The following is a 27,932-nucleotide window of genomic DNA, read 5'->3' as shown; positions in this document are numbered from 1 at the left end:
AAATATATATAAATTAATAAAATTTATTTATTAAAAATGATTTAATATTATTGATCAAATAATAACCAAAATGACTAAAAATTACTCTCCTGAGAGCTTCTCTCTTGTTATTATAACAACCCATGAAACGCATACATAACAAACAAACAAACAAAACAAGGACACTAAACATATCTGAAAAGCAGTGACACCATGTTCACAAAGCTACAATGGCCTTTACTTACATGCTTCCTCTGCTGTACTTTGATGGTGGTTCTCTCATCATCGGCAATGACTGTTGAGGAAATAGCAAGAAAACTGGAGCAAAAGGACAACTACCTTCTCTCAACAGAGAACAAATTCAAAGCCTTCATGGAGAACTACAGCAAGAACTACACCACCAGAGAGGAGTATCTCCGTCGCCTTGGAATCTTTGCCGACAACATCGTCACGGCCTTAAGACACCAAGTGCTTGATCCCTCAGCCGCTCATGGTGTCACACAGTTCTCAGATCTCACACAAATGGAATTCTTGAGGCTGTACACTCACGGTTTGGTGTCTCAGAACGAAAATAAATTTACTGCCGATAGGATGGCGCCACCCTTGAAGGTGGAAGGGTTACCGGAAACTTTTGATTGGAGGGAGAAAGGAGCGGTTACTGAAGTTAAGACTCAGGTGTGTAGTCTAAGGTGAAGTGAAAACTCAGATGAATTTGTTTTTATGCGAAATTAATAGCTGAAAATTGCTAGATAATTTGACATGAATGATTAAAATCATTAAATTGTCGATTAATAGTTTTCAATTATCAATTTTATATCATGAATCACTAGAGTTGTGAGTTTTTGCCGTATTCTAAAATTCGGAAAGGGAAAGGAAAAGTCTAGCATGTAACCAACAAAAGAAAAGTGAAGAATTCCATGTCGTTAGATGAAATCTCGTACCATTAAAAACATTATTGATGGCTGATAAATATGCTTTACATGAATATTTGCTACTTTTCTAAAATATTGTTGATCAATTTTAATATTTTTGCATGGTTAATGATAAGTATTTGTACATAATTAATACAGGGTATGTGTGGAGCTTGTTGGGCTTTCAGCACTACAGGAACTCTTGAAGGAGCTCATTTTATTGCAACGGGCAAGCTTCTTAATCTTAGTGAACAACAGCTCATAGACTGTGACAATAAAGTAAACATTTATTTTTCAATGTGTAATAATATGGTTTTTGTTGTTAGTTAAATCCTTGTTTTAGTCATAAAATTTCATAACTCTAATTATATATTATGTTACGAAAATGTTTGGTTAATCTACTTGGTGTATTATATTAATGTAATATGTGCAATTTTTTTTGTATGTTTATTTCTAATTTATTCTTCTTTCATTTTTATTAAGTGTGACATAACAGATAAGACAGCATGCGACAATGGTTGTCAGGGTGGTCTTATGACAAATGCCTATAACTATTTGATGGAAGCTGGCGGTGTGGAAGAGGAAGCAACATATCCCTACACTCAAAACAGAGGTGAATGTAAATTTGACAAAAACAAAATAGTAGTTAGAGTATCAAATTTCACCAATATCCCTGCGGATGATGACCAAATTGCTGCATATTTAGTCAAACAAGGCCCTCTTGCTAGTAAGTCTCCTTAATTCAACATTTTTATTATGTTGACATGTATGCATCAATATTAGCACTAGAAGATTATTAGCATTAATGTTGTTTATGATGAAGTATTGTTAATGTGTGCAGTTGGAGTGAATGCAGTTTACATGCAAACCTACATAGGAGGTGTGTCATGCCCTTTTATATGTGGAAAGAAGCCCAACCATGGAGGGTTACTAGTTGGCTATGGTACAAAAGGCTTCTCCATCCTTAGACTTGGGAACAAACCATACTGGATAATCAAGAATTCATGGGGGAAGCGTTGGGGAGAACATGGGTATTTCAAGATTTGCAGAGGATATAACATGTGTGGAGTGAACACGTTGGTTTCTACTGCAATGGTGTCCCATTAGATACAACACACGCTAATGATGCACTATGCTATAATGTGTGTGATATATAAGTTTGAATGCTTAATATACTAATGATAGCCAAGTCCAAAACATGGATTAGGTCCAATCCTTTCTATAGATATAGTATATACTAGTAGGATCGGATACTATATATGTTACTATTTTGTACCAATTACCAAAAGATTATTTCACCTAAAAGATCTTTGGTACAATATATTAGCTTTGTAATTTAGGTAGTTTGCATGTCTTGTAGTCTGCTTGAATTTCGTTGGTTTGGGTCTTGTTTATCTACTAGAAATAAGATTTCCATATAAATGATAGTAAGTGTCACCACGATGTATGATGTATATGATGTATCACGTATTTGTATCTTATATATAATTTTGAAGAGTTACTAGTATGGTATATATGCCTTTTTAAGTTAAAAGCTAAGGCCGATTGAAAAAAAAAAAAATCGAGATATTGTACATAATGTAATGTGAAAGGGAAAGAATATAGAATAAAAAAAATTAATAAGAGAAAAATAGGAAAAAATTAATTTGATCAAAGAAAAATAAGGAGGAGATAATTTCATAGAAGGAAGAATTTGAAAGAAAAAATTATCAATTACTAATTTTTTACCAGATTGATTACACTCCTACACCATCTATATTTATAGTAATTCATACTAATAAAATATAATTATCCTAATTGAAAATTAGAGTTTAATTTATTACATTACTTTTTTTTAACAACCACTTTACCTTTAAGGTTATGAAACAAATATATAAATTTAAATTATAATTAATAAAAATAACAATTAATTTTAAAATAATATTTTTATCTTATTTTTATTCTATTATTTAAATAAAATAAACACCAAATAAGGGTGTTTAAGATTCAGTCCGGCCCAAAATTCATCACTCAAGGTATATTTTGTCGGGTTCGAATTTATTATTTTGGGAATACTCACATAATGACATCTTTATATGAAGATAATAGGAAGTTGATTCTTTCCAATAAAAAAAAAATTGGATGATATCAACTGTAATCTCTCATTCTTTATTATTCTCTCTTTCATATTTAATTTTACTCTTACTTATAAAGTTAATAGTGAGAGATCAAACTTTATTTTTTTAAGTGTTAAAAAAACTGAAGATGATCTATCTCCAATAATGTGAACCCTTAGATGATTAATCAAACATATTTAGTCAAACATATTAACTCATCTAATTTCACAATGCTATTTTTATGTGAAAATGTCATCATAGAAGTATCCACCGTGTTATTTTTACTCGGTATTATTTTCGGGTTATGCTTCGAGTCATTCGGTCTTATTCGAAATTATTGTTTATAGTAAAAAAATATATTTTAGAGTAAAATTAATAATGTTATATTTTTCTTTTATACTTCAATTAATATTTTTTATGTTATCGTATATAGCATTTTTTGCTTTAAAATAATTTATTCTAATATAAATATGAGAAAATATTTGTTAAATTTAGTTTTTAAAAGTAAGTTTTATTATTTTAGTATATAAAATTTATAAATTTGTCTATAATAATTTTACATTGGGTCGATCAAGTGATTTTTTAGGACAAAATTTGGGTCTAACTAAATTCGATCTGATTCGACCCATGAATATTCCTATCATCAAAATTTGATTATTTAAAAAAAATAGCTTGACCATTTGTACAAAATAATATTCTTTAAGAATTGATCCAAATTTTGACCCACAATGTTAAGATTTAATTCAAAAATGCTATTTGCGTACTAAAATCAATCACAATATATTTATGTATAAATAAATGCGTAGTTCAATTTATTTTTAATGTATATTATATCCTGATGACTAATTTTGGAAATCGTTGCCGACGCTGAGGACCCTATCTGGAGAGTTAGAAATAGAAGAAGTCTAATCCAAGAGGGACCATTATGCTTGTATTAATACAACTAATATAGTTGAATTTAATTTGAATTAGATGCACAAAATGAAAACCCAACCCAACGCTGCCTCTCAACATCGCCACTATAATCTTAAAGATGCATCACCCAGTGCAATATACATGTGTAACCATATGTCATTCCTTCAAGGCACATGTTGGCCGTCACTTCTTCTGGCCATATCCGCTTCTAAAACTGCCACACCTTCCTACTTCTTTTACGGTTCAAGTCTTTTCTTTGTGATCCCAAAAAAATACGACCATAAGTGGTGGTGATTTGGCCACAATTGAAGAGACACGATGGAATCACTAAAAAAAAAAATAATTTTAGCAGCAAATTTTTAGTGAATAACACAATAGCTGCTATTGATTTTGTTTATGTTTTAGTAGTAATTATACATTTGTCATTATTGCTATATTTTATAATGACAATTATTACTATTGTCACTAAATTATTATTATCTTTTTATTTTTAATTTTAATTTCTTTCCATCAATAATGACAATTACTATTATTGTCGTTAAATTTTTTTATTCTGTTTCATTTTTATTATCTTCTTCAAGCAATTGTCAAACACAGTGAAAATGAAAAACTCTCCCACCCTAGATCAAGTAACGACCAAAAGAGAGAAACTCCACAGCGGCACAATTTCAAGCACTTCTTTCCATTGTCGACCACCGCCACAGATCTTGCTATCGCTAACAATCGTCCATCATTCAAACTGCATCTCCTGTTTAAGCGTTCAAGTAAGTCTTTAGCTACAACGCACTCATCAGTAGTGTGCTTGTGTTTCTGATGAAAAGCACAATACTTTATTTTGTTCACATTCTTGAGATCTTAGTAGGTTCCAACCTTTCAAAAATATTTGATTAGCTTTAAATTTAGTATTTTTTTAATGATTTCTTTCTTTTTGGTATTGAATTGAGTGTAAGAATCATAATGAGATGTTAATTGAAAAGGTTTCTTGTTATTTCGGTTTTTGTCATCATCCTTGTTGGTTTGACCTTTTTCTAACCTTTGAGCGTGGTGCAACTTCTCAAACTCCATTTGACCCTTGGCTTTCTCTCGAAACTCGGCCATGGTTCGAGGTTTGACCAAGGTGATAGTCTCTTTGAAATTTTGCTGGGCGAATGTTGCTTTTAATAGCATGTAAGTGTACCTCTAGATGAAGGTTTGGGATGCTCATTGTTACTTTGGTGAAGTGAGTAAGATATTCTCTTAATCTTTCATGCTGCCCTTACTTGATGGTGTTCAAATAATCGGAGTCAAGTAAATATATGAAAGATGCAACGAACTGATCTTCAAATAACTTGGCGAGCTCTTGGAAGCGTGAAATAGAATTTGTAGGTAAAGAGAAAAACCAATCAAGTACATGACCATCTAAAAAAGTAGGAAAACAACGACATAAGATAGGATCAGAAAAATCGTTTACTATCATCATGGAGCGAAATGTTTTGATGTGCTTTTTAGTCCCCGATGCCATCATAGAGAGTTAATGTCATCAGTAACGTAAAGTTCCCTGGCAATTTAAAATCCATGACCTTGGCTGTGAATAGTCTAACTGTGCTGTCCGAGTCATTGCCTTCATTATTTTGTTGATCTCTCTCTAGTTGTTGAGTATCAAATATATGCGTCTGATCAGAGTTTTCTTCCTCGTCATCTTGTCGTTTTTATTGTGATCATCGTTATGAGAAATCCGAGCATTAGTTAGCTTGGCTATTTGATTTGCTATTTGTTGGGTTTCTTTTACTATGTGTTGATTAGTTTGTTGTAACTCTGTCACCATCCGAAGAAGCTCGGAAGGTGTGGGAAGAGGTTGATCAGTCATAGGCAGACCTAGAAATTTTGGGACTTAAAGAAAAAAAACAGCTTTTATTTCTAGGTACCACGATGAATAACTGCAAGCTTTTCTGTCGAAATGAGTTATACTTCGACAATGATTAGAGAACAGAAGGTGAGTACCTGCAAAAAGTTAGTAAATAGATAATAAACTTTGCAAACTATAATATCATAAATAATCTTTTTAACCTTTCTTTTATATCTGAAATGAAGAATAACAATTATGTTTTCGAGTAATTTTACTTTAAGTAGAGAGTAATAATATATTTAAATATTTTGGTATTTATCTTGATAACTGTTATTATATAACCAATTTGTAATGTATATATCCGAATCATGATGTATAGTAGCTGAATTATAACGGTTATATCACAAACTTTATTCAATCTGACAATCACTTCCCATTGAAGAAAAATATTAGTATGTTAGATTAATATACTTTAGTCTTTGATTAATTATCTAATTGATTAAAATTTGCAAGTTATAAACTTCCCAATATTTGAGTATCACTTTCGTATTAAAAAAAAGAAAAGAAAAGTAAGGGTCAAGTCGTCAAGGAATGTTCCACGAAGAAAAAAAATAATGCAGGATACAGAATTTTTCTAGTTTGAGATTGGAATTAGGATGGCAGTAAAATTAGGTATATTTTTTTCTGTTATTTTATATTTTATTAAGTTTTTTAAATTAAGATATATGATAAATATTGATGCCATTATATTAAAAATTTTAATTTTTAAAATTCCAAATTTCAAACAATTATAAATTCCTATGATTTTGCTGATATTACTGTATGGTTTTAACTTTTAAGCGTTCCAATAATCCAATAACACAAGGTGTTATAACTTATAAGCACTCACAAGCTATTCAGATCTACCACCGACAACAAAAATGGCCGATTATTTTACCAACCCATGATTCCCATAGCAGACAAAGTTGACCCATGCTTAAATTCACACGTGAGTTTGTGTGAGATCCCATATACTTATACCCTAATCCAAAGCAACCACATTATCCAGCAAAAAGTTGAATTCACCAGCTTGATTCCCCCCAAATGGTGACCAACTCAAATAGCATGACTTGTTAAATTTCATGGTTAGCTTGACTTGTTTTTATCATGTGATTTTATTTCCTTTTATTTCTATTTTTCTTGGCATTTCCTTTTATTTTTTTATAAATTATTATATGAAATTGCATGCATGCTTACTAACTGAATAAAAAAAAAGGTTTAGGACCAGCAATTTTATTAAATTCTGGCCAGAACCAGCAAAAAAAAGTGAGTTATTCGATGAAATCTTACATCAATCTCACACCATTAAAATTATTATTGATAACTATTTGATGACTATAAATCACAAAAGTTATTGTCTTCCTAGCACTTATCTAAAAAAAATTGTAATGTTTCTCGCATATTAGTTGACATGCATATTACTCATGTATAAATAGTGACACATATCTAATTAATTTATATATCTTGCTAATTTTGTGTTCTAAAATTATATTTTAAGAAGATCATAAAAAGATTATTTAATTAAAAATTATTGAAAAGATTTTTTTTTTTTTACATTTCAATACATTAAATATATAAAAGTTTTAAGAAAAATTTATTATTATCCTCTTAAATTATATTTTTTATAATATAAAATAATGAAATCCCTTAACTTGCAGTATATCCACTTCAGAAGAAAAAGAAAAGGAAAGAAAAAGTGATATTTATTAGCAATACAAGTAGGAGAAGGAAACAAAATATGTGGTTCTTACAAGTCGGAAGTTGAATCTGTTGCTTCATTTGGACCACAAAAGGACCAAAAGGCCCTTGAGTTTACTTCGTAACCTTATCCAAGTTGCTCTATTGAAGTTTGGTTGGTGGCGGGTATTCTAGTCAAAGTAACATCACACAGTTGACAAGTTACACCCAATAACAACAATCATAAAAACCAAATCCAAATACCAAACTCTAAAATGATTCTAATTTATCCAACCAATTAAATTAAAATATTTTATCCTCACAATAAATAGTTTAAAAAATTATTTCAAACAAAATTTCAAAGGGAAATTAATAATACAGTATAAAAAATTATTCAAATTTCAAAAAAGGAAAGAAAAAAAGAAAAATCATATATTTTTTTATTTATAATATTTTTTGTTTTGGTTTGTTTCTAAGACAAAGTAGCGACTCGCCACAGACACACATGTCCAAAACCAAAACCCCAAGAAATTTCGAAAAGAAAATGACACCTTTTGTTAGTTCTTGAAGGTGAATGCTTGTTTTAATTCATACCCATTTTCCAAAATCGTAACTTTGAGTTCTCTGCTACGTTTGCTCCTTCGGTTGATCTCTTTTTTCAGCTATCTGCAGCTACCGTGAGCTAAAGCACGATAAGGGTATTGCTTAAATTCTTGTTAATTCTTTGTCTTTATTTATTTATTTTAATGTAGATATCAGAGAAAATTGCGAATTTTTTGGTTTGAACTTGGTAGTATTTTCTATTTGGGTTCAGATCTCAATTGGGTTTGTGATTTTGCACTTGTTTTGCTGGATGCATTGTTCAGTGATGAGGAAATATTAATGTGTTTTGTTTTTGTTTTGTCTCTTACTTGGAATTATTGGGATTCTCATTTGTGCTATGTTTTTATATTCTTAAGTTCATGCCCGTTAGTTTTTATTGTATTCTTGATGAAGCTGTGTTATCTTTGATTATAAGTTTGAAAACCAACACAATTATTGAACTGTGTAATACTGTAATGATGTGAATTTTGATTTATCAGCAGGAGATATTAGCCCAAACAAGGGTTTTTGATAGGTTTAAATTCTTTTCCCTTTATATATATAAACAATGTTGGGTAGTTAGTTCAAGTGAGTAAGATTTAATGAGTAATGTTTATGTGTTCATCTCAGTGAGTTTCTCTCAGATCTGGAAGAGAAGCAGGTTGAGAAATCCCATGCTTATCGTTTATATTTCTTGTATTGAAATATCGATCAATGGATGCGATTTCATTAATTCATTTATGGTCAACAGTTTTTCAGTTAGGAATAGTACTTTTTCTAGGATTTATATTAATAGGACATCTTCAATTGTTAGATCCAGATTGAGTTGAATGCTTTAGCAACAAGGATTTCTCATCGGGAACGCTTAATTCTAGTAGAAAATGAACTCTGTTTGGACAAGTATGTATAAGGTTTTTTACCTTTTTACATTTATCAGATGCAGTTTAGAAGATGCAAGAGGTAGCTTCAATATAATTCTCTTCTCTTATTGTAGAAGTTGGCATCCCTTTATTTGAACTAACTGGAAATGAATGACAATATGCATTTGTTATTGCCAAAAGTTTGAGCTTGCAAGGTCCCGAACTTGAACACATAGTAGGTACACGGTGAGGTCTTGTCCATGTTAACTTGTTAAAAACTTGTCATATACAGGTTGTGTCACCGATATATTCGATAATACTAAAGTTGAGATCATAATCTTTAGATAAATGATATCACATCTCTCATTTGCTGACATTTGAATGAATGTTGGTGAGAATAGTTGGTGAATTAATCGTTCATTTTACTTTACGATTGATGCTTTACTCCTAGTTTATTGTTGTGAACAAATACAAATTACATTTCTGTTTTTATGCAGAAGCAGTAAATGTGCGAAAGTATTTTCCAGATCCTCTGACATTCACAGGGCAATAACTGTAAGGAAACTTGGAGGTACTTATAGTCTTTACAAGGAAGCAGTTTTTAGTGTATTTATTGTATAATTATTGTGGGGAATGGTCGTTCCCTTCGGATGTGATGGAGGTCTGCATTGAAAGTTCCCATTCCAATGGGAAACAAATCTTGAAGCATTCTAAATCTGCAGATGAAGCAAAAAGATCCGGTGATAAGGCCAGCTTAAGTTCTCATTCCAATGGGAAGCAATCTTCCACTTTCATTAATCATGGTAAGTTTGTCATTGCAATTAGAACAATATTGAACTTAATTGGTTATTTTCCCTTTAGGTATTGGATTCAAGTGAGTCCCACGTCAGTTACGGCTGGATTAAGTGGGCTCGATTAGTGTAAGTCCCTCCGTGTTCCTCCCGAACATTATGTAAATCAGATAGAATATTGTTCAAATACCTAACTCATTGAGAAATAGTTAGAGGGAAGAAACAAGAAAAGAAATAGTAGTAGCCTTGTCATAATTTTCTGTTTTCTTTTTCCAATTTCAATTTTCTGAACCTTTCACCAATGATTTTATTTTTATGTTTATATTTAATTCCTCTAAATTTTTACTTAAAACCTACTGTTGATTGATATATTATGCAGCTGCAATTGCTTGGCATGAGAATAGAAGGAAGTGGATCGGTGATAAGTCTCAAAATCAACCAAGAATAGCTAAGGAACCTGTTATTAGGTATACCTTATAGCCCAATTCCTTTTTTCTTTTGTGTTTTAACAATTGGATCAACCATTCTTATCATAGATATGATCAAAAGCTTTTGAAGAGTTTCATATGCTAATGGTTTTTAGCTAACATATTACTTTGGTGTAGCTTATTGAGACAACTGTTGAGTTATTTTAAATATCTTCATTGCAGTTGGTCAACATCGTACGAAGAGCTGCTTTCCACTAACGAACCTTTTTCGGAGCCGATACCCTTACCGGTATGAATCTAGGCAAAGCATGAAAAATTGAAAATGTGTACCTATGCATTCATATGGATGTCAAAATGACTAGGGAAAAGTATACTAAATGTCCCCAACGTTTGCCCGGAGTTTCAATTTTGTTAAAATTTGACATTTATTTTTCCGAATTTGCTGATTTGCTTGTCATCCTCCGAATCGCTCTCTCGTCCTCCGGCCAACCATTGCCACCACCAATAACAACCACACAATGACACCAAGCTTCAGTAAATGAAAATATACTGAAGAAAGAGATGCTACAATCTTACTGTTTCGACGCTTAGTGGTAGAATTGAAACCATATATATGATTAGATAATAGCAAGTTGCAACCTATATATACAGAGGAATGATTCAATTGTCTCACTCATGCAGGAGATGGTAGATTTCTTGGTTGATGTTTGGCTTGATGAGGAAGGCTTCTTTGACTAGATTGTTGGCAACTTCTTAGATACATGAATGATTGGCAACTCAGAAAAAGAAACTGTGTAAAGCCTTTCTAACCTGTGTTCTCACTTCACTTACTGATCAATGATCATGATATGTTTTAGAGAGGGAAGGAGCTAGTTCTTGAGGATCCTTATAGTTTCACTCTTGAGGGTTGATGGGTTATTATTATTTTCCCCAATTGATCTAATACCAATTCCATTGTTTGATGATGGGAAATGAGTAAATATATATTCACATCATGTATCTATTCAGTTTATTTGTGTCTGATGAGCCATCAGCTAACATACAAAACATGTTCATGATGATATTAAATCCATTTTGTAATCAATACTTCTTAAACATGCTACCTTTTTCTTTTGCTTTTTATTTCTACATAAATATCTACTAATTATTATAAACTTTTGATAAAATAGAAAAGTAAAATAATGACATATATTGAAAAAGACATGCTAAAGTGCTCATTGAACCTGATCAAGCTCTAACCTAGAGTTTTATTGTACTTGTGAGTGATAATTTAAATTCTTAGATGAAGTACAAGGGAAGGAAGGTGATGAAGATAAAGCTTGCAAGACTCATACTATATTAGCTTAAACGTGCAAACTAATTATCATTAATTCATGATCAGTTTTAACTAACTTTTGCAGTTGCACGTTTCAAGTGTGTTGCATCCATTTTATGCTAAACTATTTAACCTCTCATAGTTTCACAAACTAGTACATCAATCTATTTTTTAGAAACTTAACTCTATTTACCTATCCACTATACCCAAAAAGAAAATAAAATTAGCATAAAAATATAAAATAAATGATCATATTCAGACTTCAGAGTTTAATTCTGATTTACTAATAATATCATGATTTTTTTTTTCAAATTTAAAGAAGGAACTTAATACGATTTTGTTAAGCAAACAAAATTCCTTCTCTCTTAAGCAACCCTCCATGATAGCTTAATTATACTATATATTCGTCATTCGATATTCTATTAGTAATGTTTTTCCTTTCAAAATTTATTAAATACAATATTTTAGTGAAAAGAATATAAATTTAAATTTTGATACACTATTAACTACCTTTAACATTAAGTGTATCCGGTGACTTAATATTGCATCAACAAAAATAACTAATAACTATCTTTAACATTATCCAAAAAACGAATATAAACGCATCAAAATTAATCGGTAAAGATTCTTTATGATTAATAGTACTTCAGAATAATTTGATGCATTACGGAGGGAATAATATTCAAGGACGTCAATGGCTGAATGTCAATGAAAATTTCACAGTGCATGAATGCATGATGATGATGATGGCATACATGCTTCTTAACTGTAACTAACAGTCCATCCTCTCTCTCTCTCTCTCTCTCTCTCTCTGGTTCACAAAACCTCACTCCCACGCAACGTAGCAATACTCTTCCTTTATAATCAGCTTCCCACAAACGCGATGTTTTCTCTCTCACGCATCTCTCTCTCTCTCTCTCTCTCTCTCTCTCTGAAAAATGGTAACCGTCACGCGCCCTCTCTTCCTCCTCGCAGTCGCTGCCGTTCTGCTGCTCCTCTCTCCCTCCGCCGCCAACATCGCCGACGATCTCCGCCTCGCTGGCGACTCCAACTTCCCCTCCATTCAGGCCAAGAAGCTCATCAGAGATCTCAACCTCTTCCCTCGTGAAGATGCCAACATCATTCAAAAAGAATCTCCTAACAGCGACAGAAGTGCGAAGATCGTCGAGAAGCCGTTGAGGTTCCCTAATTTTGTGTCAGGAGGGATCTCCGTCGACGATTTGGGCCACCGTGCTGGCTATTACCCCCTTCAGCATTCTTATGCAGCAAAGTAAACTTCGCTTTCCTCTTCAATTTTCAATATATCGTCTACGACGTAATTTTATTTCAATTTTTTTTTGGCGATTAAATTAGTTAATGTTATATTCGGTCAATTGGTTTTTCTTTCACTGTACCCTATGTTTTTTATGCTGACATATGATCCCTAGGGCCCAGTTTATTCGTTGTTATTTTGTGTTTGGCCTTATGTTATGTTTGGGGTTTAGACAATAAGAATTAACAATATAAAAAGGCATATTAACGTGTTCAGAATTTGAAACTTTCTCTTATTTGAATTAATTAAACAAATGAACATCGAAGTAACGGAAGTAGGAAAACTCTTAAATTGAAGATTTACTGCTTATGGAAATTCGTAATCTTCTCCATGTTTCTGTTAATGGAATACACTGGTAACAGGGTATAGAGAATAAATGTTGAAAACTAGTGATCACATATTGTATTCTTCTAATAATCCTCCTAATTGCTAAATAATAAAAATATTGAACGCTTTGTATTTTGTAAATGTGCTTAAGAATGTGTGACCATAGAAGATAAAATTAACGAAGAAAAGATATTTTCCTTGTTTAGAAGTTAGGAGGATGTTTTGTTTTAAGAGGATATAGCTAAAACAATATTTCTTACTATGTTTCTGCTAATTTATTTGACAATTTTGGATGAATGTCACAGGATGTTCTACTTTTTCTTCGAATCACGGAACAACAAGAAGGATCCTGTGGTGATTTGGTTGACTGGTGGACCTGGCTGCAGTAGTGAGCTGGCTCTGTTTTTTGAAAATGGTCCCTTCAAAATTGCTGACAACATGTCCCTTGAGTGGAATGAATATGGTTGGGACAAGGTATCACATGTTGTTTTGATGTTTGTTGTCTTTCAACTGCTATCTATGGTGTTCTGTGCATGTGATCACTAGCTTGAAAATCGAACCCTGACTAATTGCTTGCTTGATAACCTTGCAGGTATCAAACCTTTTGTATGTTGACCAGCCAACTGGGACTGGGTTTAGTTACAGCAGTGATAGTCGTGACATTCGTCATGATGAAGATGGCGTGAGCAATGACCTGTATGACTTTTTACAGGTACTTGTGGTTACTCTTAAGTATTAATTAATGCAAAGTTCCTTAAGCTGTTGTGGGGAATACATTTCATTAGTTCTAGGACGGTGGTAGTGTTTCTGAACTCCTTTTAGCGTCACATAGTTTCTGTTCTGAGAAAAAGAAAAATTTGCTAAGTTGCTGCCGAATTTGTATGACTTATGAATACCTGGCTTGTTCTGGCTTTGGTTCACCAATCATATTCTGAGCATGTTTACAATCTTTTCCTTGTAGGCCTTCTTTGCAGAACATCCAGAGTATGCAGAAAATAACTTTTATATCACGGGTGAATCATATGCTGGGCATTATATTCCAGCTTTTGCAGCTCGTGTCCATAAGGGAAACAAAGCTAAAGAAGGAACTCATATTAACCTGAAGGTTCGTAACATTAAATAATGAGCCATTATTACTATCAAACGGTAAGAAGAATCGCTTATCTTATTTGAAGTGGTTAAACAGGGATTTGCCATCGGCAATGGGCTTACTGATCCTGGAATTCAGTATAAAGCTTACACAGATTATGCACTGGACATGGGCTTAATTCGGCAGGCTGACTATGATCGTATAAATAAAGTGATGGTTCCAGCCTGCGAATTGGCAATAAAGCTTTGTGGTAATTTTACATGTGACATACTTCCATTCTCCTCTTTAACGGAGCATTGTTTCTTCTCATATTTATATGTTAAAGGTCAGGGTTTGCTTGGGTCTAATGGAATATAAATTGCTTTTAGACTTAATTTAAAATGAATAAACTACATTTGTTTTTATAATTAGCATGTGTTGGGGAAATACTTTCTGTGATCATGCTATGTAGTCCTATGAATCAATAAAATGTGCACAGCCACAGCCTATGTAAATTATATAATTTTGTCTCTTAAAAGTTTGCATTATTATAATTTATATACTGCAATCATTTAATCTTCAGATATAAATATTTGTGGTAGTACTTTATAACTATCTTAGCGAAATCATCTTACTTTGTTTATATTATAAATTGATATTCTATAATAAGAGCTTTGATTTTTCATTTAAGATTCAAAGACCAATTTCATTCCCTCAATCTCATTGTAAACCTATGGCTTGTTTAGTTGTTTCTACTACCTTTTTGCTTAATATTTGTTTTAATCCTTTCAGGAACTGATGGAAAAATCGCATGCACAGCCTCCTATTTTGTATGCAATACAATATTCAGTTCCATCTTGGCACGTGTTGGTGATATCAATGTGGGTAACACAGTTGCTTCCTGTTCAATATGGCTTAGATTTCAAAAGTATTTTATATTGTTTACTTGATAAACCTAAAATGTATTTTATATGGCCGTCTTGAACAAACTTTTTATAGTTATTTTCTATGTTGCTTCTGCAGTACTATGACATTAGAAAGAAGTGTGAGGGGAACCTTTGCTATGATTTTTCTCCCATGGAAAAGTTCCTGAACCTAAAAGCTGTCCGAGATGCACTTGGGGTTGGGGATATTGATTTTGTATCTTGCAGTACTACAGTTTATCAGGCTATGCTGGTGGATTGGATGAGGAATCTTGAAGTTGGAATTCCCACTCTTCTTGAGGATGGAATTGATTTGCTTGTTTATGCTGGAGAATATGATCTCATCTGCAACTGGCTCGGTGTGTGCCCATATGTAACCGCATTTTAAATCTGTCCTGAAGTGTAATATTTCATTTTTTAAGACATTTTTTCAATGTCTTGTACTGATTGGACTTCTCTCGGTCTTATGAATTCAATGAGCAGGTAATTCAAAGTGGGTTCATGCAATGGAATGGTCTGGCCAGAAAGAATTTGTAAACTCTCCCGAAGTTCCCTTCACCGTTGATGGCTCAGAAGCTGGAATATTGAAGAATCATGGAGCTTTAAGCTTCCTTAAGGTATGTCTCACTGAGATAGTTGTGTTGTGAAACTCTCAATAATTATCTAGGACAATCTCACATACTATATGAAATACATGCACAAATGCAAATGCTGATTCAATCAACTTTGATATTATGTGTAACAAAACAAACAGGTGCACGATGCGGGTCATATGGTTCCAATGGACCAACCAAAGGCTGCATTAGAAATGCTGAAGAGGTGGACTGAGGGAACCCTGTCTAAATCCGGAGATGATGCGCCAAAAATGGTTGCTGATATGTAATATCTTTTTCATTGCAATCAGTGTAGCAAAAGGGTAGATTAATGACCATCAACTATTTGTATATGCTGCTTTGGATGTTGAGCCTTTTCTCATGCCATAACTTTACAAGGAAAAAGCACCCATTTCTGTGTATAATCCTTAATTTTTTTTTGGTGTCTTCGAAAGAAACTAGAACATGGGAGCCAAAAGAAAATACAAAACAAGAATCAAATAGGCACTACTAAGTCCCTACGGAGAACGTCTCCTGATGTCAAGGCTCCAGCCACTCCACCAAATCAATCCTATCCCAAGTCCCCTTTTCAGCTAGCAGGTTAGCAACTAAATTTGCTTTCCTTCTTACCAGGCGAAAATGAACTTTCCAATTCAAAGCCAGCAATTCTTTAACTTTCAATACTAGATCATCATCAGTGTTAGTCGGCGGATCAGAATCAAATTGAAGTCTTAGATAAACCTCCATTGAGTCAGTTTCGATTATGACTGACTTGAACCCACACTCCCAAGTAAGAACCAAATCCCTCCAAAGAGCAAAAAGTTCGCACCTGAAAATTTTCCAATTAGGGAGACATCCTGAGCAACCTTTTCTCCAAGTTCCATTTTTATCCCGAAGAAGACAACCAAATCCTGCAAAATTGTGCTCATGGAAAATGTTAGCATCACAGTTTGTTTTGACCATATCTTTTGGAGGAGGGGACCAAACCACACTATCCTCAGGTTCATGAAGGAGGCGGTTTGAGCGGCTAAAATTTTCCAGCTCCTGAGCAAGTCTCCTGGCAGAGAAGGCAATCTTATGATCAGACCACTCCTCTTCGCGATTAAAAATTTGCTGATCTCTATGACGCGAAATCCACCATATACCAGCGAAGAAAGTGAAATCACCTTGCACCATCCGGCACCGAAAAATATCCAAAGGGTTCACTAAACCAGTCATAGATCTGCCAATGCCAAACAAGGACACACCCAGAATGGACCACACGTTTCGAGCTCGATAACACTCAAAAAGCAGTGAAAAGCCGACTCTTTCTGACCATTGCAGCGAGGGCAGAGATCCAACATCGTCATCCCGTGCCGAAATCGAAAAGATGTTGTGCCCAAGGCTTCCTAGATGCAGAGCCAAACAAGAACCTTCAACTTTTCTGGAATTTTTTAGCGCCACAACCAGTTCCAATTTATGTGGGTATCCCAATGATATCTCTTTTGTCCAGTATGTTTTGGTGGAGGATGAATACCACCACCATCCAGGGTTACCACCAGATGTGAGGAGTCAAACCAAGAATGAATATTTTAATATCCAGGGAAAGATGAGTGACCAACGTATCCAAATGTCAGACAAAATTAAAACAAATATCCTCTAACTTACTATGAATATATGAAATGTGGACATAAGGGAGAAGTTCTCCAATATAACCAAGAGGACTCCAGAAATCATGCCAAACAGATTGATGAAGGGAGCCTATGCACCAAGAAAAATCATCCTTCAAAAAATTAAGCGCTAAAGCGATACTACGCCAACAGTTAGAAGCATTTTTGGGAATCTTAAAATCCAAGCTATAACAACGCTTTAGGTATTTTTTTGAAAGGAGTTTGACCCATAATTTATCCTTACAGAAAAGAACTTGCCAGACCAACTTACCTAACAAAGTCAATTTCACATAGTGAGCATCCCTTAAACCAAGGCCACCAGCTTTCTTGGAAGCAATAAGAGTTTTTCATTTAACTAAAGGAAGTCCCTTACCATTGCTCTGACCTTTCCACAAGAATTGTCGAATTATAAAATTAATTTTCTTGCAAGCACAAAAAGGGAAGAGGGATATTTGCAGATAAATGGGAATAGAAGTAATAACAGATTTAATTAAATAAATTCCACCAGCTTTATTCAAAAGTCGACTTTTTCAACTAGCAAGTCTACTTCGAATAATTTCAATAACATCATATGCCCTTCTTATAGAGCCATGAGAATGATTAAAATCAACTTCAAGATACTTTTTCAAATTCTGAGTAAATTTAATGCTAGAGATGTCAGTAAACATGTGCTTGCGAACAGATGAGACATTCTTTGAATAGAAAACTTTTGTGGAGGTTAATTTTCATGCGGAAGCTTTGCAAAAAGTGTTGAGAACATCCATAATCAATTTAACTTTGGACTTTGTGGCCTTGCAAAAGAGGAAGAGGTCATCAGCAAACATAAGGTAAGAGATATTTTATTAATTTAATTTTTTTTAGTTTAATAATTTAATGATATATTTTATTTCATATTTTTAAAATTTGATAGCCATTTAGTATCTTTCATAAAATTTTGTCGATTTTGTAAAAATGATAAATATGCACAGTTCTATCATTTTTTTGAATTGGTGTGTATTTTGATAATTAAAATATATTTTGTATTAAGAACAGCTCAGGAAAAACTCAATCTGTTCCATGTAAACAATAAAATAAACAAAACAAGTGTAAAAAAAGAAACAAAATAAAATAAAATAATTCAAGAGAGAGATTTATGGCTAATTTGTTTTTATATGGATTGAAACGATGTGTTATGAAAAGGTTGGTATTTATTTTTGTTCGGAAACCACATAGATTGGTGAGTTAGATATTGGTGCAAAAATTTTTTGAAACATTTAAAAATACGAATTTTTGGGTTAGAATTGTATAATATAAAATGGATTATGTTATATGATTAATAAATATTATTTTTTTTATTAATAATAATTTATATTTATATTTATAAAAATTTTACATATAAAAAAATATATTTATATTTATATTTATTAGAGTTTACACATATGAATTAATATAATTTGTATTAATATTTTTTAAAATTTATATACATAAATTAATAAAATTTATTTATTAAAAATAATTTAATATTTATATTAATTAAATAATTTTAAAAAATATTAAAAATTATTTGCATAATAATTTCTCATATGAGTAAAGTATTATTTTTGTCCCCAACGTTTGGGGTAAATCTCAAAATTGTCCCTAACTTTCAATCGTCCTATTTACGTCCCTAAAGTTTTAAAATCGACTCAATGTTGTCCTACCGTTAGGGATCCGTTAATAAAATTAACGGCGGGACAAAATTGAGACGATTTTGAAACGTTAGAGACGTAAATAGGACTAAAACGTTGGGGACAAAAACGATACATAGAAATAAATTTTAGTTTTATTCTTCAATAATATCAATTTTTACTGTACATAGTATTCAATTATTTTTAATCATATTTACACTTAATCACCTTATTTTTATTCTAAATAAATTTATTTTTTTTAATTTTACACTTAAAGTAATGTATTTTTTTATAAATAAATAAATTTTACACTTTTATTCTAAATAAATAATGTAATGTGATTAGAATGAAAGTGTAAAACTATAAAAAATATAAGCAATGTGATTAAGTAATGAAAGTAAAATTACATTATTTATTTAGAATGAAAGTATAAAATTTATTTATTTATAAAAAAATTATAGTACTTTAAGCGTAAAATTATAAAAAAAATAAATTTATTTAGAATGAAAATAAGGTGATTAAGTGTAAATATGATTAAAAATAATTAATACTATGTACAGTAAAAAATTGATATTATTGAAGAATAAAATTAAAATTTATTTTTATGTATCGTTTTTGTCCTCAACGTTTTAGTCCTATTTACGTCCCTAACATTTAAAAATCGTCTCAATTTTGTCCCGCCGTTAATTTTATTAACGGATCCCTAACGGCAGGACAACATTGAATCAATTTAAAAACGTTAGGGACGTAAATAGGACGTTAGGGACAATTTTGAGATTTACCCCAAACGTTAGGGACAAAAACAATACTTTAATCTTTCTCATATAAAATTGTTGGGTCAAATCTCAGAAATCTAAGGTACGTTGGTGTATAACAATTAACACCCACTCTTGTAAGTGATAACGTGTGAGTATCAAACCCAACAATCCAACATTAGTTTGGATTGCAGCAATGATGGTATCTGCAATACCAACACCATTCTCTCCCAATTGCTTCTTGCGTTCTCATCATCATCATCATGTTTCTTATTCCTCCTTCTTCAACTTCAACTGCGTGGTGCTGCCTCCCTCCTCTAACCCCAACTATATACTCAGAGCATCTTCCTCTGAAGGTGAAATTTTTAGCTTCTTTTCACTTGAATTTTAGACTTTCAGTTTCTAAATAAATGACAGTGATCCTTCCTAGCCCCTTGGTGAGTAGTGTTGATGTTAAATGTGTGCCCCAAGTTCTAATTTTTGTTGGTGAATTATGGAGTTGGAGCTGTTGAGATTACTTATCAGTGAGAACTACAACTTTGCTTTTGAAGTCTGTAATCTAAAGTTCATATCTTTGAGGTGATTTTTGTCCCCCAATCATGAATAGCATTCTTCTAATTGAACCTAAAAAAGAAGAAGGAATATGTAGATGTCAAAAATCATATTTGCTTTTTATAAACATTGACAATTAGATGCAACAACCTTCAATTTGAACTTCAAAATCATATTTATATGGGGACTGGGGAGGATATATTTATCACAATTCTTCTTTTTATTTTTTCAGTTTACTCAATTTTTTTAAGCAGAGATAGGCCAAGAAAAACCATAGGTGAAACTATTAAAAGAGATTTGAATGTGAAAATAATTTATGATATATCAATATTGTATCCCTTGATTGATCGGTGTAATTGACTCCACCTTGTATGATAAGATTCATTTGTTGCTATCTTCATTTTTCCCTTTTCCCTCCATTGTTTTCAGAAGGAAGTTGGATACTTTAGATAGGTTTATTACCGCATTTCTTGAAATCTAGCACCCACATTTTATTTAACAAGTTTTCTTCGTCGTACAGGACTTCCTGTTGAGATTGTTGAAGACTCAAAATTCGTTCCTTTGAATGCTGAGGATCCTAGATATGGTCCACCTGTAAGTCATGGTTAGTCTTAACTTAGTTGAATAAGACGTTTTAACTTACTTGCATATGATAAATATATTTCAACATTAAGACTTGAAAAAAAAATGGCATACTCATGAAAATCAGAACTTGCTGATCATATCTTAAGTTTTGGATGGACTATATTTTGTCTTTTCCAGCTTGAGTAACTTCTTTTGGATACTTGGTATCAAAGCAATCAAACTCGAGAGTGCAGTTCAGGCAAAATCAAATTGTAAATCTAAACTTGTTAGCTCGATTTGGGGACCTAAACTGGTAAACCAAGAGTTTGATAACCTTGCCTGGGATCAGATCCTACTGCTAGAAATAGAAAACATCAGTGTTTTTGCTCTGAACTTCATATGGAGTTAAAAGTTTGTCGCATTTTGCAGGCATTGCTGTTGTTGGGCTTTGATGAAGATGAGGCTTTTAAGGTGATATCATCATAATCCTTGTAAAGAAATAACATATTAATCTGATACCATGTCTCAAAAAGATTTGTTTTCTTAAAGAATTTAGAATGCCTTATTTAACTTGATCGTTCATATCTCTTTGTATAAGTATGGTCATTCAGTGAACTTGAATTTATAAACCAAAATTTTGTCTGATTGTTGTTTATTCTTTTAGGGTAATCACCCGAATTTCGATAACAATAGCTTTCATTGATATTTATTCTACCACTGAAAATCTTGTATGTAAACAGTTAAATAACATCTCAAATGGGCTACTTTGCGATGGTATCTTTACAATTTGGTTGCACACCCTCAATATTCTTTGTAATTCTTTCAATATAGCTATGGCTTATTGTTTAAGATGATGTTGCACAGATTCAACAGCTTTTGAAAGATTTGGATGGTGAATTCCTGAAGGTAACATCCAATCTCGTCTTTGAAGTCCATATTTTATTGTAAAATCTAAATACCTGGTAATGGTAGAGGTAGGTAGGTTACTCAGTTGATCACTGTTTCCACCAAACTTATCTTGCATTCAGACTAATTGAAAAATATTCAAATAGTTAGTTTTTGAGCATTTCTATTTTGCTAGGTTAGTTAAATTTTTTATCATATGGTAGCTTAGTTTTTAACATATTATTACATTTCAGATAATCTATTGTACTGAAGACATGATTACTCGTTCACTTTGGGAGGCAATGCATACAACACAAAACAGTTTGGAAGGGGTTAAGGTAAACTTTTGGTACAGCTAATTAATTGCTATTTCTATTTACTAAAATTTTGTGGTAATTAATTGCTATTTCTCTTGTGATTTTGCCATTCCTTTCATACAAATCCATCATTGCTTTGTATGATCCCCAGATATGAATCATTGTGTAGATTGTCACTATTGTAAGATTTCTAGTGCCAAGTTTGCAGATGATTCTCACCTATTATAGAGAAATTATTGCCTCTGAGCATAAGAATCTAGAATTATGCAAGTTAATAGAGATTTGCTTATAAATTTGAATGATGTCCAAATATCTGCTGCATGTGTTTGGCATTTTGTTCTCTGCAGATTGCAAAGTCGCTTCCTCGGATATGCTTCTTATCCGGTTTAACTGGAGAGGAGATGATGATGTTTATTGATGCTTTCCCAGAAAGTGGTAAATAAAATATGACCACAAACTCAACCATGACATGATTGACATCAAATCTATGTGTGCTCAACAGATTTAGTACATGTTTTACGCAGGACTAAAATCAACTGCGTTTGCGGCTCTTGTTCCGAACAGTGCCAATAAACCACTGCAGGAGTTGATAGATGAAATTATGGGAGACCATGAGATGTTGGTAGGTGTTTGTTTCTTCTACCATTTCTTTATCATTCTTAATGTGCCTTATGGTTATGGAAGACCACACTATGCCATGCAGACTGGAGAACAACTGTGATGAGTAGAATCCACCAAATCCGAGGAAAAGCAATTTCATCTGATCGAGGCCAACTATTTTTCAACATATCATGGATAACGAAGTATGCATTGTAAATCCGAGTGTAATTAAAAAGTGTGTAATTAAAGCCTAATCTTTTGTGTATTAAATTGGTGTTTTGCCAACTTAAGAGTTCGTGCATATTTTCCAAATTTGTCAGTTAGATAAATTAAATTCATACAGAAGGAAAAAACCAAAAACGACAATGAAATGAATTGGATGTTATTCATTATATACGGTATCCTTGGGGATAATAAGTTTATTAAAAGTTTAATATTGTTGTGATAACATGATGATGTGGATGTTCATTCATCATATGGGTGGCTGATTTTTCCCATGAAAGAATGAAGTTCCCAAGCCAAATTGAAGTTAAATGACAACAATAACATATTCTTCTCTTTCGTACATAATCAATAACAATTTTCTTTCTCTTTATATTGTCTATATACAAAACTTGGCTCAATTTTTTTGTTACGGAACTAAGCAGCGTGATGTACATCGATATGGAACTAGAGCGTGTTAGACCAAAGGATGGGACAGCTTTATGTCACTGGCAGGGTAGAAATCGCATGGTCCGAGTTATTTGCTTTGGTAAAATATGTAAAGAACTCGGAGGGTCCGATTTTGCAATTGCTGGAATTTGAATTTCTCAACTTGCAAATCGGACCATGGGTATTGTATATATATGAATTTTTATATAAGGAATAAAATGAAGTCGGACCATGGGTATTGTAAGTATATAAATTTTATATAAAAAATAAAATGAAGTCGGACCATGGGTATTGTAAGTATATGAATTTTTATATAAAGAATAAAATGAATTCGCATGGTCCGATTTATGTACTCCAAATTTTTTTTAATTTTTTCAACATAAATCGGACGGTCAGATTTCTGTAATTCTTAAAAATCGGACGGTCCGATTTGTACTCCGTACATTAAATCATTTCACATTTAAAAAAAAAATAACACAATAGATCACAATTTAAAAAAACACCATTGTTAATCCAATATTAAAAATAAAAGAGTGTAATAACATTCTAAGTTCTCACAACAATAATAAAAATAATTAACTTTCTAATAATAATAATAATAATAATTTTAATTATAAAATATTAAAATAATTTTTAAAAAAATTACATATTGAGATAATGTATAATATGAAATTCAGGACGATCTACATCTCTACATTTTTTTTTCTTTTGCATTTTGAAGTTATTTTCACCATGCAAAGTAAGATCCGAAGGAGTAACGAAGAAGAAGAAGCAGCCGTGGCCCTTCTTTGGGGGAATGGAGTGAATGTGAAACCGGATATTGAGTATGGGTTAACATTGAAAAAAAAGTGCACCGTTGGAGGAGTCACCTGCGGGCGACGCGTAGACGGAGAGGCACTAATCGCACGGTCCGTTTTCCATACACAACTCGGACCGTCCGAGAAAGCACACCAAATACGCAGGGTCCGATTTCTATCTCTCCTGACACCACACACAAGTAAAACTCTTCCCTCCTCCATAACCGGGTCTAACTCAAATGTGTCCTCCATAAAGAAATTAAAAAGCGACAAAACTTTTCTTCTCTCTTTCATTCGTTACTAATATATATTAATATATATATAAATCATTTCTATTATATCGAAATATTAATTGTAGTGAATATTAATACTAGTGTTTCTTATTTATACTTTTTTATTTTATATTTATTATCTCTTCCTTAGTTATTTATTTCATAACACGTTATCAGCACAAAACTCTGATCAAATTTTAGGAATACTCAGGTAATAAATTTTCATTATGTCGAAACTATCTCATCTTGAATTTAATGCTCTTGATATATCTGGAAACAAATATTTATCAATGGATATTGGAGATACCATTAACGCTGAAAATAATGCATCGCAGAAGGATAAAACCAAATTCATGATCTTCTTTCGTTGTCATCTTGACGAAGGATTGCAAAATGAATATCTCACATTAAAAGATCCTGCAGATCTGTGGAAAGACCTTGAAAAAAGGTATAATCATCAAAAGACGGTGATACTTTCTCAAACCCAATATGAATGGACGTACTTGCGTCTACAGGATTTTAAATCCATAAATGAATATAATTTAGCAATGTTTCGAATCACCTCACGAATGAAATTATGTGAGGAAAAGATAACTGATAATGACATGTTAGAGAAAACTTTCTCGACCTTCCATGCCTCGAATGTACTCCGGTAGCAGTAGTATCGAGAAAAATGATTTAAAAAATATTCTGAGCTAATTTCTTGCATTCTTGTTGTTGAACACAACAATGAGTTGCTCTTAAAAACTCATGCGCCCCTTATTTCTTAAAACAAATGCGGTAAATATTACCCCAAAAGAGGTAAATGACAAGGTTTTAGTAACAAAAAAAATTATGGAAAGAAGAAAAAAATTATGGAAAGAAAAAAAATTATGTTCATAAGAAAGGATCTCACCAGAAGTGGGATAAAGAAAGAAACAATGGGCAAAATAAATCAACAGAGGATAAATGTTTCCGTTGTGGTGGAAAGGTTCATTGGTCGCATACCTGTTGTACACCAAGCCACCTAGTCGATATTTATCAATCATCTTTGAAAAAGGACGACAAAAGAAAGGAGACGAATTTCGTTTCAAATGATGCTGTTGAAAAATCCACCGCTCATTATGATGTATCTGATTTCTTTGACAATCCTCAAGGTAATATTGGTCATTTGACCATTGATGGAATAGTGTAATATGTGGGATTGTTAAGTATTCATGTAAATAAATAATGTAAGAAACTTATTGTTAAGTTTTATTTTCTATGCATCTGAATTTTAAGTATCATGTATAATAAAATATTTATAAATTTCAAAATTACTAAATGTGCCAAGTTCTAAAATAATAATAATAAAATTTTTAGTATATGATACTATGTACAGTATTTCTTAGAAAAATCAAGAAAATAATTTTATGTGCATATACTTTTACTCATTTTATTATTATTATTTGTCTTTGAAAAAAATGGTAAGGACATATAGTGCAAGTTCGCATACTATTCTCAAAAATAATATATATTTTACCCATCTTTTACCGAAAGAAGAATATATTAATACTATTATTGGCTCAAGCAATGTGATAGAAGGTTCCGGAAGAGTTATAATTTTGTTTTTCGGAGGAACAAAATTCATAATAAATAATGCACTATTATCTACTAAGTCTCTAAGGAACTTATTGAGTTTTAAAGATATCCGTCGAAATTGATATCATATTAAAACAATGAAGGAGGGAAATCATGAGTACTTATGTATCACAACTCATGATTCAAATAAAAATATTATATTAAAAAGGTTAACCTCACTTTAATCTGGGTTATATTATATCAAAATTAGTGCAACTGAATCACATGCCATTGTAAACTAAAAATTTACTAGTCTAACTAAATTCATAACTTGGCATGATCGATTGGGTCATCCGAGAATAACCATAATGCAGAGAATTATTAAAAACTCCCATGGACATTTACTAAAGAACCAAAAGATTCTTAAATCTAGTAAATTTTGTTGTGCTGCATGTTCTCAAGGAAACCTAATTTTAAGGCCATCACCAGTAAACAGGGGCGGAGCTAGGTACAAGGAAAGGGGGGCAATGGCCCCCTAATTTTAATTTTTTACATGTAAATTTCAGTTTAGCCCCCCTTAAAATTTTATTTTAGTCTTATTTTATTGTGTAAATATTTTTTGTCCCCCTCTAATATTTCATCTAGCTCTGCCCTTGCCAGTAAAGATTGGATTTGAGTCCCCTAAATTCCTAGAAAGGATTCAAGGCGATATATGTGGACCTATTCATCCACCATGTAGATCTTTTAGATATTTTATGGTCATAATAAACGCATCTTCAAGATGATCACATGTGTGCTTGTTGTCTTCTCGCAACCTGACGCTTACGAGATTACTTGCTCAAATTCTTCGATTAAAAGCACAGTTTCCAGAAAATCTAATCAAAGCAATTCGTCTTGATAAGGCTGGTGAATTTACTTCCCAAACCTTTGATACTTATTATATGGCTAACAGAAAAAGCGTTTAACATCCAGTGGCTCATGTTCACACACAAAATAGGTTAGCAGAATCACTTATTAAACGCCTACAATTAATTGCTAGATCCTTACTTATGAGAACAAATCTCCTAACCTCAACTTGGGGGCATGCTATTTTACATGCCGCAACAATTATTCGTTTGAGGCCAACAAGTTACTATTAGTTCTCTCCTATACAATTAGCTTTTGGCCAACAGCCAAGTGTTTCCAATTTAAGAATATTTTTGGGTGTGTGATATATGTTTCCATTGTACCACCTTCTCGCACCAAAATGGGATCCCAAAGAAAATTGGGGATATATTTTGGATATGACTCTCCCTCTATAGTAAGGTATCTTGAGATACAAACTGTGGATGTATTTAAAGCCCAATTTACAGATTGTCATTTGGATGAATCAAAATTTTCAGCATTAAAGGGAGAGAATAAGCTTCCTGAAAAAGGAACTTAATTGGAATGCATCATCCTTGATGCATTTAGATCCTCGATCAGGGCAATGTGAACTAGAAGTTCAAAAGATTATATATTTGCAAAGAATAGCGAATGAATTGTCTGATGCATTTTCTGATACAAAGAGGATAACCAAATTTTATATACCAGCAAAAAATGTCCCAATTCGAATTGATGTCTCAGTTGGACAAGTGGCCACTGAAACAAATTCATGCCAAAAGCGTTGTAGACATGTCTGTTCCAAAGACAAAAATCCTCGGAAAAGAAAAGAAATAAATATTATTCCTGTTGAAAAAGATATAGTAAAGACACCTGCAGTTATCCGAAATTCTAAAATAGTTTTAACGCCAAAAGACGTTCAGGTACCTGAAAATTCGAAAAATAATGAGAACTCGATAAATTATGTCTTTACAGAAAAAGAATGGGAGCGAAATAAGACAATTGTCAATGAAATATTTGCATATAACGTAGTATTAAATATCATGTATGAAAGTAAGGATCTTGAAGCAAGAGCATTTGAAGAATGTCGACAAAGAAATGATTGGCCAAAATGGGAAGAAGCTATGAATGTTGAGTTAACTAACTTACAAAACGTGAAGTCTTTGGACCTGTAGTCCGTACACCAGAAGATATAAAACCTG

The 27,932-nt window shown here is 32.4% G+C and overlaps 4 protein-coding genes across 4 annotated transcripts; 3 read left to right on the top strand and 1 right to left on the bottom strand.

Moving 5' to 3' along the window:
* The first annotated feature begins 270 nt into the window (after window positions 1-270).
* LOC130950409 (probable cysteine protease RD19D) lies at window positions 271-11,201 on the top strand. The gene is made up of 10 exons (XM_057878896.1): window positions 271-654; window positions 1,050-1,169; window positions 1,374-1,617; window positions 1,732-1,970; window positions 8,851-8,924; window positions 9,382-9,455; window positions 9,607-9,687; window positions 10,055-10,142; window positions 10,326-10,392; window positions 10,785-11,201. The coding sequence occupies exons 1-10, from the start codon at window positions 271-273 to the stop codon at window positions 10,839-10,841; spliced, it is 1,428 nt and encodes a 475-aa protein (XP_057734879.1). The 3' UTR covers window positions 10,842-11,201.
* A 909-nt stretch (window positions 11,202-12,110) lies between these two features.
* Window positions 12,111-16,067, top strand: LOC130950866 (serine carboxypeptidase-like). The gene is made up of 9 exons (XM_057879463.1): window positions 12,111-12,688; window positions 13,363-13,531; window positions 13,650-13,769; window positions 14,019-14,162; window positions 14,244-14,397; window positions 14,919-15,007; window positions 15,150-15,408; window positions 15,533-15,666; window positions 15,804-16,067. The coding sequence occupies exons 1-9, from the start codon at window positions 12,357-12,359 to the stop codon at window positions 15,930-15,932; spliced, it is 1,530 nt and encodes a 509-aa protein (XP_057735446.1). The 5' UTR covers window positions 12,111-12,356; the 3' UTR covers window positions 15,933-16,067.
* Window positions 16,068-16,163: 96 nt separating this feature from the next.
* LOC130950867 (uncharacterized) lies at window positions 16,164-17,599 on the bottom strand. Its single transcript, XM_057879464.1, has 3 exons — window positions 17,563-17,599; window positions 17,290-17,382; window positions 16,164-17,123 (listed from the first exon to the last, which is right to left on the bottom strand). Exon 3 carries the CDS (start codon window positions 16,858-16,860, stop codon window positions 16,183-16,185), a length of 678 nt encoding a protein of 225 aa, XP_057735447.1. The 5' UTR covers window positions 16,861-17,123; window positions 17,290-17,382; window positions 17,563-17,599; the 3' UTR covers window positions 16,164-16,182.
* Window positions 17,600-19,788: 2,189 nt separating this feature from the next.
* On the top strand, window positions 19,789-23,011 carry LOC130950956 (uncharacterized). Its single transcript, XM_057879564.1, has 8 exons — window positions 19,789-20,048; window positions 20,765-20,838; window positions 21,238-21,279; window positions 21,673-21,714; window positions 21,948-22,031; window positions 22,358-22,445; window positions 22,535-22,632; window positions 22,714-23,011. Exons 1-8 carry the CDS (start codon window positions 19,889-19,891, stop codon window positions 22,729-22,731), a joined length of 606 nt encoding a protein of 201 aa, XP_057735547.1. The 5' UTR covers window positions 19,789-19,888; the 3' UTR covers window positions 22,732-23,011.
* Window positions 23,012-27,932: the final 4,921 nt, after the last annotated feature.

The sequence above is a fragment of the Arachis stenosperma genome, chromosome 9 (genome assembly GCF_014773155.1).
Source record: "Arachis stenosperma cultivar V10309 chromosome 9, arast.V10309.gnm1.PFL2, whole genome shotgun sequence".
In the NCBI taxonomy this organism is placed as follows: domain Eukaryota; kingdom Viridiplantae; phylum Streptophyta; class Magnoliopsida; order Fabales; family Fabaceae; genus Arachis; species Arachis stenosperma.
This window is presented reverse-complemented; position numbering and strand designations above follow the sequence as displayed.